The sequence below is a fragment of the Dendropsophus ebraccatus genome, chromosome 10, assembly GCF_027789765.1.
Source record: "Dendropsophus ebraccatus isolate aDenEbr1 chromosome 10, aDenEbr1.pat, whole genome shotgun sequence".
NCBI classification, from domain to species: Eukaryota; Metazoa; Chordata; class Amphibia; order Anura; family Hylidae; genus Dendropsophus; species Dendropsophus ebraccatus.
The window spans coordinates 36,232,596-36,246,923 of NC_091463.1; the positions used below are offsets into that span (position 1 = coordinate 36,232,596).

The 14,328-nt window shown below is 42.7% G+C and overlaps 1 protein-coding gene across 2 annotated transcripts in view; it reads right to left on the reverse strand.

Moving 5' to 3' along the window:
* The window catches only part of OPHN1 (oligophrenin 1), a 90,450-nt gene that overhangs the window by 24,297 nt on the left and 51,825 nt on the right, over window positions 1-14,328 (reverse strand). For both annotated transcript variants that reach the window (XM_069986533.1, XM_069986531.1), the window contains exons 8-13: window positions 13,627-13,731; window positions 11,830-11,959; window positions 11,023-11,123; window positions 9,934-10,025; window positions 9,571-9,649; window positions 7,349-7,382 (exon numbers count right to left, since the gene is read on the reverse strand). In XM_069986533.1, the coding sequence (XP_069842634.1) occupies window positions 7,349-7,382; window positions 9,571-9,649; window positions 9,934-10,025; window positions 11,023-11,123; window positions 11,830-11,959; window positions 13,627-13,731 (541 nt within the window). The remainder of the gene's footprint in view (window positions 1-7,348; window positions 7,383-9,570; window positions 9,650-9,933; window positions 10,026-11,022; window positions 11,124-11,829; window positions 11,960-13,626; window positions 13,732-14,328) is intronic.

The following is a 14,328-nucleotide window of genomic DNA, read 5'->3' on the forward strand; positions in this document are numbered from 1 at the left end:
GGGTGCATGTTTAGTTGTATAGATTTTTATTGTAACTCCCTGGCTACAAGCTGACACTTCCCCAGGTTTTCTTCTTGACATAGAGGACTTGAGTGTCCTGGGATCTGACTATGTAATATTGTGCTATTCCAATGTGTTACTGGATATTTCATTGTTATTTCTTTGCCTTTGATTGTTCTTTAATTTGAAAAATCAAAATAAAGGACTTTAAAAAAGAAAATAGTATAACTTTATTATGTAACACACAAGCTTTCTCTAGAAACAGAATGATAAATATACTTTAATAAAATTAATTTATACACTTTCCTATAATCAATAGATTAAAGGGGTACTCCAGAGAGAAAAAAGGTTGTTAAATCAACTGGTGTCAGAAAGTTATACAGTTTGTAAATTACTTCTATGTAACCTCCTTTCACCGCTCCACTGTTAATTAACATCGCTGCAGCCTATGCCTCATGTTGCAGCGACGTTAATTAAGTCTAACAATAAATAACCAACACCGCACTCTATTAAGCAGTATATCAGTCCATGCACATCACTACGGATCCCACTCAATCCGCTATATTCCAGCAATACTTCATAGTAAGATGTGTATAGCGTACGAGAAATACCTTAATGTTGCAGCTCTTCAGTGCTCGCTCCAAGTAGTAGCAAGAACGTGTACTCACACAGATGCAGGCTTTACTTTCACTTATATTTCTTTAATCGGTATCTCGTACAGGACACAATCAAATGCTCACTGGCTGGCGTGTTCTCCTCTCAGTCCAAACCATCCAACCTCGCGGCGGACGTTTCGGAGGACAGGCTCCTCCTTCCTCATGCGCGAGGACGTACAGGTGAGGAACGCCTTAAGACTCTGACAAAGATCATGTGATCCAACGTTACCAGGATCATCCAAGGTGAAATACCCAATATCTAAATACAAACATTATATTGCACATAGTACAGACGCATGATGCACAATGGAAGAGAATACTCCACTAAGTCAAATTCCCGCATACATACTATAGAAAGGCTCTGAAGCTGCAGACTTCATTCAGACCAATAGGACTGAGAGTCTCCAGCCTCATGATCCACCATGTTTCCCTCCGGAGTAATCGCTTGCGATTCTCCTCCACATCACTACATAACTCGAGCTGCTCCAACACTTGCCATCTAAGGTCACACACACTGTGACGATTTTCAAAAAAGTGGCGTGCCACTGTAGTTTCCCCGAATTCCTTCTTATCCTTATTTTCCTTACTGTCATTAAACTTCCTAATTGCCGACTTGTGTTCATTCAGGCGAATTTTAATTTGTCTGCTGGTTTGGCCAACATAGCCCAGCCCGCATGGACATTTCAACAGGTAAATGAGATTTTTGTCATTACATGTATAGAATCCTCTTACATCCATTTTTGTCCCCTTACTTGGGTGATAGATCGTATCTCCTTTAATTATATTGTGGCAATGCTGACAATTCATGCACGCAAATGTCCCTTTTCTACTTGATGCCAGAAAGGTCTGTCTATTTTGTTTCTTGTTTTGTGTGCTTGTTTTGGACAGAGAGTGAGAGTGCCTTGGAACAATTTGTGTCCAGGCTTAATGCCTGTCATCCTTCCATACAATTCACACTTGAATACCACTCTAGTGTCATCCATTTTTTGGATGTAGAGGTGAGGAAAAATGAAAGCGGTTTTGATACCACTCTATACTCGAAACCCACGGATAGAAACAATACACTGTTTCGGAGCAGTCATCATGCCCCACATGTGTTTAAAAGCCTTCCAAAATCCCAATTCATTCGGGCTAAGAGGATTTCGAGTACAGAAAGTGAGTATCTAAAAAACGCAAAGGTACTCAAAGACAAATTCACACGGAGAGGTTATAGGGAACGTGAATTAAAACCAGTTGAAAGAGAAGTTAGAAAAATGAAAAGAAGTGAAGTGAGAAAACAAAAGAAGAAAGAATGTAAGAGGGATAATAAGTTATTATTCAGTTCGACATATGATAGACATGCCAATTTGATTAAAAATTCCATATTGAAGCATTGGGGCTTGCTGGCTAGTGACCCCCAGTATGGTAAAATATTCAAAGAACGTCCAATTTTCGGTTACAAGAAAAATAGAGCAATAGGTAACCTATTAGTTAAAAGCGACATACAGAAAAAGAAACAAAATAGACAGACCTTTCTGGCATCAAGTAGAAAAGGGACATTTGCGTGCATGAATTGTCAGCATTGCCACAATATAATTAAAGGAGATACGATCTATCACCCAAGGGGACAAAAATGGATGTAAGAGGATTCTATACATGTAATGACAAAAATCTCATTTACCTGTTGAAATGTCCATGCGGGCTGGGCTATGTTGGCCAAACCAGCAAACAAATTAAAATTCGCCTGAATGAACACAAGTCGGCAATTAGGAAGTTTAATGACAGTAAGGAAAATAAGGATAAGAAGGAATTCGGGGAAACTACAGTGGCACGCCACTTTTTTGAAAATCGTCACAGTGTGTGTGACCTTAGATGGCAAGTGTTGGAGCAGCTCGAGTTATGTAGTGATGTGGAGGAGAATCGCAAGCGATTACTCCGGAGGGAAACATGGTGGATCATGAGGCTGGAGACTCTCAGTCCTATTGGTCTGAATGAAGTCTGCAGCTTCAGAGCCTTTCTATAGTATGTATGCGGGAATTTGACTTAGTGGAGTATTCTCTTCCATTGTGCATCATGCGTCTGTACTATGTGCAATATAATGTTTGTATTTAGATATTGGGTATTTCACCTTGGATGATCCTGGTAACGTTGGATCACATGATCTTTGTCAGAGTCTTAAGGCGTTCCTCACCTGTACGTCCTCGCGCATGAGGAAGGAGGAGCCTGTCCTCCGAAACGTCCGCCGCGAGGTTGGATGGTTTGGACTGAGAGGAGAACACGCCAGCCAGTGAGCATTTGATTGTGTCCTGTACGAGATACCGATTAAAGAAATATAAGTGAAAGTAAAGCCTGCATCTGTGTGAGTACACGTTCTTGCTACTACTTGGAGCGAGCACTGAAGAGCTGCAACATTAAGGTATTTCTCGTACGCTATACACATCTTACTATGAAGTATAGCGACGTTAATTAACCATCCAGGATGATAGAGACGCAGGAGCTGCGCTTGCGTCATCCGCGGCGGGTCCCGTCGCGCCGCAACTCTCAGCACCGGAGCCGTGGTCCGGTGCTGAGAGTTAACCCTTTAGATACTTCGGTCAGCAAGACCGCGGCAACTAAGGGGCTCCAGATAGAGAATTCTCCCTCTACAGAGGGAGAATTCTCTGCTGGCGTCCATCGAGGCTCTGCGAAGTGATCACAAAGCCCCGATGGGAGCCATGAAAACCGGAAGCCTCAGGCGGAGGGAGGGAGGAAAGGCAGAGCGCACGGCCGTAAAAGCAAAAAAGACTGTAAAAGCGGCAGGGGACAAAGAAGAGGGGGCAGCAGGCTCGGACTGGGCCACCGGGGAGCCGGGGGATTCCACGGTGGGCCCCGCCCCCTCCTCCCTCTTGCTGGGCCCCGCCCCCTCCTCCCTCTTGCTGGGCCCTGCCCCTGAGCCGGAGAGGGGCCTCCTGTTTAGATCCCGTTTAGTATGGGGAGCTCAAGGGGGCCCCCTGCTGGCTCCCACACTGCTGTGGGGAGTAAAGATCGTCATCAGCACCGCCCGGTGAGCTAATCATGGGCCCTCCCCTCCCCCTGCACTCAGTCAGTGTGGCCCAGCTCCCGGCACTGCTCTCTTTCTGCTTGTTATCAGGAAGATGCAGAGAGAAGGAGCAGCTGCAGGGCCCCTCCATCCCCCTCCCCTCTGCAGTGACATCTCTTCTCTTCTGCCACTGTGTGTGCTGTCGGTGCAGAAGAGAAGGGGGAGGGGCTGCAGGCTGCCGGGTCTGGCTGGGAGAAGAGGAAGTGAAGATAGAGACCAGAGGACTCCATGGAGCTTCCTGCCCTGCTTAACATGTGAGTTTTGTTTACTGTATATTTGTCTGTCTTTGTCATCTGTGTGTGTTTGTACATCTGTGTCATGTGTTTAAGCATGTGAGTGTTATATCTATGTAATGTGCCTGTGTGTGTGTGTGTGTGTGTGCATCTACCATGTATATAGTGTATATTATGTAATGTAGTTCTATAGATATTTTATTGTATATATGTAATCTGCATGCTTTTGTATCTGTCTGTCCTGTGTCTGTGTGTGTTAGTATGATTAGATGTATGTATGTAAGGTGTGTTGTGTCTGCATGTTTGTGTATCTCTGCAGTATGTCATTTTGTGTGTATGTATGTGTGTATGTATGTATGTATGTATGTATGTATGTATGTATGTATGTATGTATGTGATGAGAAGACGTTCGCCTTTTGGAGGTCCCAGTTGTGCAGGAGATCTGTGAGGCTTGGGCGCCGATCAGCTGATTGAGGATTCTCACATCAAAGATGATAGGAGTTGTAGTAGACGTAACAGTAAGACATTAATCAATGGATAATGTGTTTTGTAGAAAACCCTCAATAGATCTGACGAAGAAGGTTCCCCTCAAAACATCCATTGATTAAAGTTTTACTGTTACGTCTACTACAACTCCTATCATCTTTGATGTGAGAATCCTCAATCAGCTGATCGGCGCCTAAGCCTCACAGATCTCCTGCACAACTGGGACCCCCAAAAGGCGAACGTCTTCTCAATTATTGCACCGACTCAAAAAATAAATATATAAGCAGCATCAGCTGCCGCAGTAGACGCAGGTGGGATAATGCACTCCATCTGAACAGAGTTTTAAAAAAGCAGCAGAGACAGCACCGAAGTAGTAAAAAAATTTTGTGACTTTATTCAAACCTTCTAGTGTGATGTTTTAATTTTAGTCGCACAAGAGGGAGTGAATAAAGTCACTTTGGTGCTGTCTCTCCTGCGGAATGATTGTACCGAGTCTCCTGGTTGTGTTGAAATCGGTGCAGATGGCGTCAAGGTGTATAAACCACCACTAAAGTGACTGGCAGTGTTGGGCTTGTAGCCCCCATGGTGAGCAGCAAGTTTAGCTACTGGCACAAATCTGTTCTGCAGTAATACGCCATGTGCGCCTTATGGTGTTCTCTGCCATTTCCTTGTACATGTATACAATGGCAGATCACACCTTGATAAGGCTAGATTCACACTATGTAAAAGTACTGCCGTTGTTGCCATTTGCAACAACGGCTGTACTCTGTACGGTGTAGGACACTGCCTTTACTGCTATGGGATCCCGGCCGGAGAGTACACACATGGTATACGCTTCGGCCGGGATCCCATACTGCGCCGCAAAGAACATGTCAGTTTTCGCCCGCCGCAATTCAGTGAATTGGGGCCGAATCCTCTGGTGCACTCCCATCTGCTTCTTCCGGTCCTAACTAAAAATCTCCAGTCTTCCAGTACTTATCAGCAGCTGTATGTCCTGCAGGAAGTGGTGTATTCTCTCTAGTCTGACACAGTGCTCTCTGCTGCCACCTCTGTCCATGTCAGGAACGGTCCAGAGCAGGAGAGGTTTTCTATGGTGATTTGCTGCTGTTCTGAGACAGTTCTGGACAGTCTTACTGTGTCAGACTGGAGAGAATACACCAAGTAAAGCAATTTACTGATCTGTAACTTCTGACATCAGAGTTGAAAATTGTTTTTTCTTTACCGGATAACCCCTTTAACGCTTTAATGACCACTGATATGCCATTCATGAAGTTCCTTAAAAGTCTTATTCTAGCCTAACAGCTTGTGGTAAGGCTAGAATGAACCGTTATGGGTCTCCTCTGCTGGAAATTGTAATAGAAGAGAAGACTAGATGGTCATTTTCTCCTTCATCTTCTGAGGCTGTGTTCACAAATGACATTTTTCATATGTTTTTGCAGCAATATTCTTGAAATTTCATTTAGGTTTCTACATAAATAATCCTGTTTTACCGTAACTACATAAACCAGTAACAACTGTACAAGTGACTGGCAGTGCACTAGCATTGCTGCTCACATACACAGCTCAATGCAAAGTCACTGTAGTAACGTGAAAGGTTTGCCGCTGATTATGGCTATGTTCACACTACGTAAATCTACAGCCGTAGTACTCGCCGCAGAACTACAGCCGTAGATGTGCGGCGTGGAACATAGCATTGTTTGCTATGGGTCCGCAGAAGGACCTCGCAGTTTACACAGTGAAGCGAGCGGCTCTGGCCGCTTGCTTCACTCTGTGCTATGGGAAGCTCTGATGCGGGCGCGCGCTGATGCGCCCGCATCAGAGCTCCACGGAGGAAAGATCATCCGGCCGGTACTTAAGTACCGGACGTGATGATCTGGGCTGAGACCGGCCGTTCCGTGACCCGGCCGGAGTCACGGAACAGCCGGTCTCCTCCATAGTGTGAACATTGCCTTTGTCTGTGTATGTCGGGTGGGCCCCAAGAATCAATTTCCCTGGTGGGCCAAGGTACCCCAGTCCGACACTGGGGGGCAGACACAGGGATCATTATGATCCCATAGGCTGATGTCCAAAAATGACCTGGGCATTGAGGCATCAATGACCCCAGGTCGTGAAAGGGTTAAAGAAATCTATCTCAAGCCTTTCAGTACTTATCAGCTACTGTATGCCCTACAGGAAATGGTGCATTTTTTCTAGTTTGACACAGTGCTCTCTGCTGCCACTTCTGTCCATGTAGGAAACTGTCCAAAGCAGTAGAGGTTTTCTGTGGGGATTTGCTACTGTTCTGGACAGTTCCTGTCACGGACAGAGGTGTCAACAGGGAGCACCATGTTAGGCATTCCGCATGTTTGGGTTAGGGTTAGGCTCGCACCCGTTTGCAGACTCTATTCTATGGTTGGGCGGATTCCGTCATCCGTCCAAAGAGTGAACAGAAAATGTGCACAGCCACCAGAGTCCGCGAGCGGGTGCAAGCTGCGGAATCCACAACAAATTTACCGTTGGGATTCTGTAGTGTGCACATACCCTTAGACTGGAAAGAATACACCACGTCCTGCAGGACATACAGCGGCTGATAAGTACTGGAAGGCTTGCGTTTTTTAAAAAGAAGCAAGTTATAAATCTGTATAACTTTCTGACACCAGTTGATTTAAAAAAATCTGGAGTACCCTTTTAGGTACAGCTCTGGTCAAATTTGCATTGTGAGTTCTGTTATAAATGGGAACCACAACGTATCGCTGGATCCATCTGATGACTTGTGCGATAATAATGAGGGCCCATTGCTACAGAAAACAGTATTCTTATCATAACATAGGAATCTGCCTCAGGGACTCCTATCTGAACCCTTAAGGCAGATGTGAACATACACTAACACAAAAACAATAAAATAAAATAAAACTTTTAGCACATTTAGTACTCACTTTCATCACGCTTTGTTATTGGACTGTGATAAATCTACAGAGAGAGAAAATGACAGCATGAAGAATCATTAGACCACATGCCAAAGGAAATGACTCATACACAGTGTATTGATAAGTAAGGCTACATGCACCATGGCGTGGTTGGGGGATGTAATTCAGATACAGCTGAAGTGGTAAAAGAAAGCACATAGAACTCTCACCTGAATAGGCACAACTCTTAGGGCTCGTTCCCACTGAGGAAAGGTAGCGGAATTTCGCGACGGAATTGTCCGCCGCGGAATGCCGTTAGCCTCCCGCTCATAATGGGAGTCTATGGGAGGCGCGCGCTCCTGCCCTGTCCGCGCTGAAGAATTATGAGCGGGAGGCTAACGGCATTCCGCGGCGGACAATTCCGTCGCGGAATTCCGCTACCTTTCCTCAGTGGGAACGAGCCCTTACTGATTGCATGTGAATGACCCACAGCCACTCCCGAATAATCCCCACAGTGATTAAAGACAGTCAGTATCCTCCTCCACTCCATGGTGGGTAAAACAGGCACAGGCCCAAGAGGTAGTAGTGATATAAAATATCATAAAATTTATTAAAAGAATTATGCCAGCGACACAACACGTTTCGAGACTGGTCTCTATCTCTTTTCATTAGACACGTGGTAAAGAGACCGGACCGATCTCGAAATGCATTGTGTCACTGGCAAAATTCTTTTAATACATTTTATGATATTTTATATCACTACTACCTCTTGGATCTGCCCATGTTACCTGCCTTGGAGTGGAGAAGGATACTGACATTCTTCTTTCATGGCACATATACCTTGTCAAAATTGAATGCTAATATGTATGTGGATGATCAGGCAGAGGCCCCATTGATCCGAATAACCCAAACATAGTCAACTAGTACACATATATGTGTAGTACTAGTCTGTTTTATTAGTTATAAAGCCAAACAGAATGAAATAGTCTTGATTGGAAATCCTATCATCTACAGATCCTGTATTGGCCTAATGATGGCCATACATTTATAATAAATATTGGGTGAACTTTCATGTGTTTTCATAAGCTCTTTTGTTGCCTGATCACTCTGAGAACAATAGGGTCAACCCACCAATACATGGAAAGTCGGGAAGCCGTCATGCATAGACAAATTCACCTCTAGCATAAGATTTATGGGCACCTTAAGCGTTTCTATGGTAACAGACAACAAAGAAACCTGTGTAGTCTGATCCTGCATTTATCGTCCCTACTATCTGACCCCTAAAATTATTGGAGGGACATGCTAAAATTTGTTTGTAATCTGTTATAGAAATGTAAAGCACTGTAAGAGAGCTGTAGACACAAAACACAAAATGGTACAGTCTTTTCAAAGTTGTTGCATTAAAACCATAGTGAATAAGGCCAAATCAAACCGTATACCGATAAGGAACTTATGCTCATGTACATCCGCACAATAAATACCATTGTAGATTTTTATATATTTTAGATTTTTATTAATATAAATAAAACTTTTGTGCTCAATGTTCACTTTCTTTTAAAATCACAGTAATATTATTTCGGAGATTTTTACATGTGACAATTACTACATATTGGTATTATGGAAATCACAGTGATTATGCCCCCGGGGCCTAAAGGTAATTGAACCTGCACTCTAGAAAGCGATCTGAGGAGGCACCAGATGCTGCTGCTTCCTAATTGAGTTCAGTTACTGAGGAGGGAGACCGGTGTTTATGCAGGAGACTGATACAGCACACCCTCTTGTCTTATCCTGAGATGGGGCTCCAGGCCGACACATTATTGTAACCTACAGGTAATAGTAGTCATGTACTGCACTGTGATTCCAGGCTGTGCTAAATGGTCACTGTTGTTTTAACAAATTTTGCATACATCAATAGTACATGAAAATGTAAGGATCTTCGTATGGAAAATACCCTTTTATAAGCCACTTCTTACCTTCCCTGTTACTGCACTAATGAGTTGCAATATCTGGTCATTGAGGGATCAGATTATTTAGGGGCTATATAAGTCTACCTAGATGGAGCAAGCCAATGGGATAACTAACTAAAAATATAAGTTATATAATGGTCAGAAATGCTGCTCCTTATATACACAACACGTTATACTAAAGAGTTCCCTGAAAGGAGAGGTACCCATTAAGTTAGCCGCAACGTCAGATTACAATGCTGCAAAAAAATGGTTAACAGGCAGGGGGCGCTCAAACACAAAACATACCGGTTCTTTCCCATCCATTGCCTCAATCCACAAGCGTCTGTTGGCCTCAGAAGGAGCCTGTAAAGTGATTGTGCCCTGTCTGACAACACAAAAGCAAAAATGGCGGATAAACAATAAATCATTTGAGGTTATGCATTAAAATAAAACCTGATACAATAAATGTGAATTTCATAAATCTATAAAAAAATAGTCAAATTTTAAGTAATCATATAATTTTGCTAATTAAAAACAATTACAATTTGGAGCAATGAACATGTTTTGACAATTATTTAGTGGCAACATGTATAATGTAAATTATAATAAACTATTATAAGCTAAAATAAACAAAACAACATATACAGTCACATATATACACACACTCACCTCTCATTGGTCTGTACATCAAAGCAAAATCTCTTGTCAATTGAGTCACTTTTTCTTCTTGTACAAGATGTGAGAGTCAGGTCTTGACTCACCTGGACACGGGAAACACAATACTGATCACTGGGTATATAAAAGCAGCAAACAGCAGAGCTACAATAGGTAGAGTCAGTGGTAAAAATAGCAAGGGTGACAAAATCCCAAAAAGAAAACAGTAAGAAAGCTATGACCGGCAAAGATGAAAAGAGAAGAAATATGAAGTAAAGGTACATGAAGCAGGTATGAAAAGAAGAGAGAAGATCCAAAGAGGAAATGGAGGACGTATAAGAAGAGATTGGAGATATAAAGAATAAAGTGAGCAGGTAGAAGATAACAAGAGAGCAGTAATATAAAACGAAGGTGCAACAACATCAATCAGAAAGATGAAAAGTGAACTGGATGGCAGGAAGAAGACTACAATGAGAGTCTACCTTCCGACAGATGGTGCGGCAGGATTATCACACAGGCTTTCCATGCAGACAAACAGGATTAGGCAGTCACTAAACACAGACACAATTACACAACCTATGTAAGGTTATGGTGTACAAACACCACAAGCCACTGTATGTAATGATGAAGTATAAAAAAAAAAAAGATTCACATATAGATTTTGCAGGAGACTCAAGATAAAATCATGGGGAAATGAGGATATCCTGTAGACCATAGACCTGCCATCTTTACCAGAATAAAGGAAGGTCGGCATGAAAAGGACTGCACTATTTATTCCCATGGTGTTCTTAGGCTTTGCTGTTCGCCAATAAAAATGGGCACTATTTTGCAAGTGTGCTAACAGAGTGATGATGGACAGTGCACACTTTACTCTTTGCCAACTGCATAGAGAGCCCTATATCTACCCAATAATAAGCCTACCAAGTGGGTACAATCCTAGAACCTGCTGTGAAAAAGGAACATCTAAATTGCTGGAGATGGCCACATGGTCTTTATGTTAGCTACAATGAATGGTAGATAATGGTCAGAGAAGGTTTTTTTTTTTTTTTTCTGAAAAAAATATCAGCAATCCACTTTTACATCAAGTTTTAAGTCTACACTTACCTGTCGGGAACCAGGCTTCTGCTCCACTGGCATCATGCTTAAGATCTTTCCTTCCTTCTCATATCTGCAGTAATACTTCACCCAGGTAAGACCAAGAGCCCCTGGAGTCCATAAAAAAGAAGCATATTTTAGTCAACTCTTCAATGCTCTGTCCTTATCCAGTGAAATCATGTTTTCTATGACTTGGTGACAAAATGGAGTAACAATGTTAATGTACAAGCGATGTAAGCTAATTCACCCAACTGGCACAGTAATGGCATAGGATATATCGACATGAACAGTCATAAAAAGTACGAATAGGTTAGAACCTGTGCAAAGTGATAAAACATCCCTCCCTTAGTAGGCAAATTGGAAAAGAAGAGAAGAAAGGGTATAGTAACATTAGATATCAATATAGCAAGACAATGACCCACAACACTATCACCATCTTCCTAACAGAAGCCCAACTGCACTGGGTTCCATTAGGAAAGGTGACACTTTATATGCCGATCTTACGCTGGAGTAAAATGCATTAAATGTATTACGGCATGCACACTGCCTAAGGAATCTGGCACACAGTAAAGATAGTTGGCTGCATAATCTGATCTAATTTCTATTTATGATAATTCTGTTGGCCATGATAGACCATGCCCTCTCCCTATGAACACCATTACTTTTCTCAGCAACCTTGTAAAGAGACATGAGAAGCATTAAATTGCAAAATGTTGCAAAATTTTCCCTCAATTCTTATGACTTTTGGATGCCATAAAACTGGCAAATAGGTTTGTAAATTCCCCATATAGTCCTTTATGTTGAAGGCCACATTACGTTTCTCTTGGGAGTACAAGTATCCTTCAATGGTGCTCTGTCCCTTCAGCTTGCAAATCATTGGTGCATCTGTCATCCGCTTTTTCAGATCTTCCAGTTCTTCCCGTGTACTGCTGAAGTGATTACGAGTCTGGGTAGAAAAGTAAGAGGTAGGTTAGCTACCACAAGAAATGGTTACTAATAAGTAGCATATACAGAGAAAAAAATATTCCACTAGTGGAGGTTCACTGGTGGACCCCAACCATGAACAACCATATATTCCGATCAGCAGTGTGGCTGATGCATTATCTTGCTGAAGGAGACGACTTCTATTAGGGAAAACTGTTGTAATGGAGTGGTGTTTTTGGTCTGTAACAATGTACGTTGCATGTGTCACTGTAATGAACATGAATATCTTCTTCCCACAGGTAAGTGCCCCACACACTAGGCCATCCATATGATGTGAAATTTAAAGTGTAACTGTCATGTTTTTTTTTTATTGCAGAAATCAGTAGTATAAGCGATTTTAAGAAACTCTGTAATAGGTTTCATCAGCCAAAAAAGCCTCCTTCTGTACTCAAGAAGCAATCTCCCAGCCTCCCCCCTGACTTCTTATCTGTGCATTATCAGGCAAACACGTCTTCATTACAGAGAAGCCAATGAAGACGGGCTCTGCTCTCTCCATGGTAAGCCTATGAAGGGGGGAGGGGCTGAGGGAGATGAGGGAGCAGGAAGAGGTGACATGAAGGTCAGCTGTTTGTAGACTCTCTGGGCACCTAAAACGCTAAATTCAGGTGTCAGAAAGGTCAGTGCTTATCTATGAACTTACTGAGAGAAGATTGCAGGGTGTTGTGCTTTGCAGAAATCCTCCGTGCTCAGTCACTCCTAACAGCCCCTCCCCTCTCCATAGCCACATAATGGAGACAGGAATCCTGCTTCATTTGATGTGAGGGGGGAGGCTGGGAGATTGCTTTTTTTGTACAGAAGGAAACTCTTTTAGTACATAAAACCTATTACAGAGTTTCTTAAAATCGCTTGTACTATTGATATTTAATGTTTTCAGAAAAATGACCCTGAATTGACAGTTACGCTTTAAAAAGAAACATGATTCAACCTTGCAGCCACCACTTTCTAGCACTCTATGGTCCGGCTCTGGTCCTCATGTGCCCATTGTAGATGCTTTGGGCAGTAAACAGAGATCAGCATGGGCATTGAGACCAGTCTACAGCTAAACGCCATGTACTTTGTGTAATGACACCTTTTTATTATTGCCAACAGTTGGCGCAGCCATACTGCAATGCATTAAGGCAAGAAGGGAAGATTGGCCTATTGGCTTTTTACACTAATAACTAGATCATCCATGATTTTGTTTACTAATGGAAATCATTGTGATCACTGTAATGCCCCAATTTCAAGGGGTTTTCTGGTGATTTTTCTAAATGTCTATTTCTAGTATTTTAATACTGAAATGCTGTCACCCATAAGACAGTGCCCAGTCCCTGAGACTCCGTAAAGTCTCGCTACAAGTAAGTGCCTGCTCAGCCAACCACTGTCTGCAGCAGTGACCCACCTCAGCCAGTGATTGGCTGAGCAGACACTTCCTGGACAAGAGGAAACCAGGAACTGACAAACAACAGAGACAAGGCATTCCAGCAAGTAGGAACTATTTTTTCTTTTCTTTTTTTCTTTTTCAGCGCAGCCCAGTTTATAAAAAAAAAAAAAAACAACCAGACTAACCTGGCTACCTCTTATAGCCAGTAATGTGCCAATTCTGCTTAATGATAAACTAACATAAATGCCAGGATACACAAGACTTACATTCTGGAGGCTGAGCTGCAGCTGTTGTTTGTACGGTAGGAAGTCCTGAGTCAATTCAAATGTGAGGCTATTAGACGTAAACAGGCAATGCAAGAAAGCCAGAACCTGTGGACGAAACACACATTCAATAAAAAGATGGGGAAAAGAAACAGGGATTAATAGGAAGACATTGGGTCTGCTTCTTCCATTGTACCATTATGACAACTCTCTAAGGGGGATCAGAAAAGTTATAACATTTATAATGTGTTAAAGGGGTTGACCACTTTATATTACAATTGTTCAGTGTACAGTATTAGTAACTACTCATACTCGTACTTACTGACAGCAGTGCAATGTGTACCTCATAGAGCTAAAATCAGACTCTCCTCCTTCAGGCTGTGCTGCCCTGCTCTGTGGTGAGTCTGTCCATAAGATGGCCGACATGGAGGAGCATGTGACCATGCCCTGCTTCCAGTGCCCATCACTAAGCCTGTATATACCTATGGAGGACCTTTGGGGGGCGGGTCATGGTCACATGCTCCTCCATGTCAGCAATCTTATGGACAGACTCACCACAAAGCAGGGCAGCAAAGCCTGGAGGAAAGGAGTCTGATATTAGCTCTATGAGGTACACAGGGAGCTGCTGTTAGTAAGTACAGTGAATACAACTTACTAATACTGTACACTGAGCAATTTATTATAAAGTGGCCAACACCTTTAAAC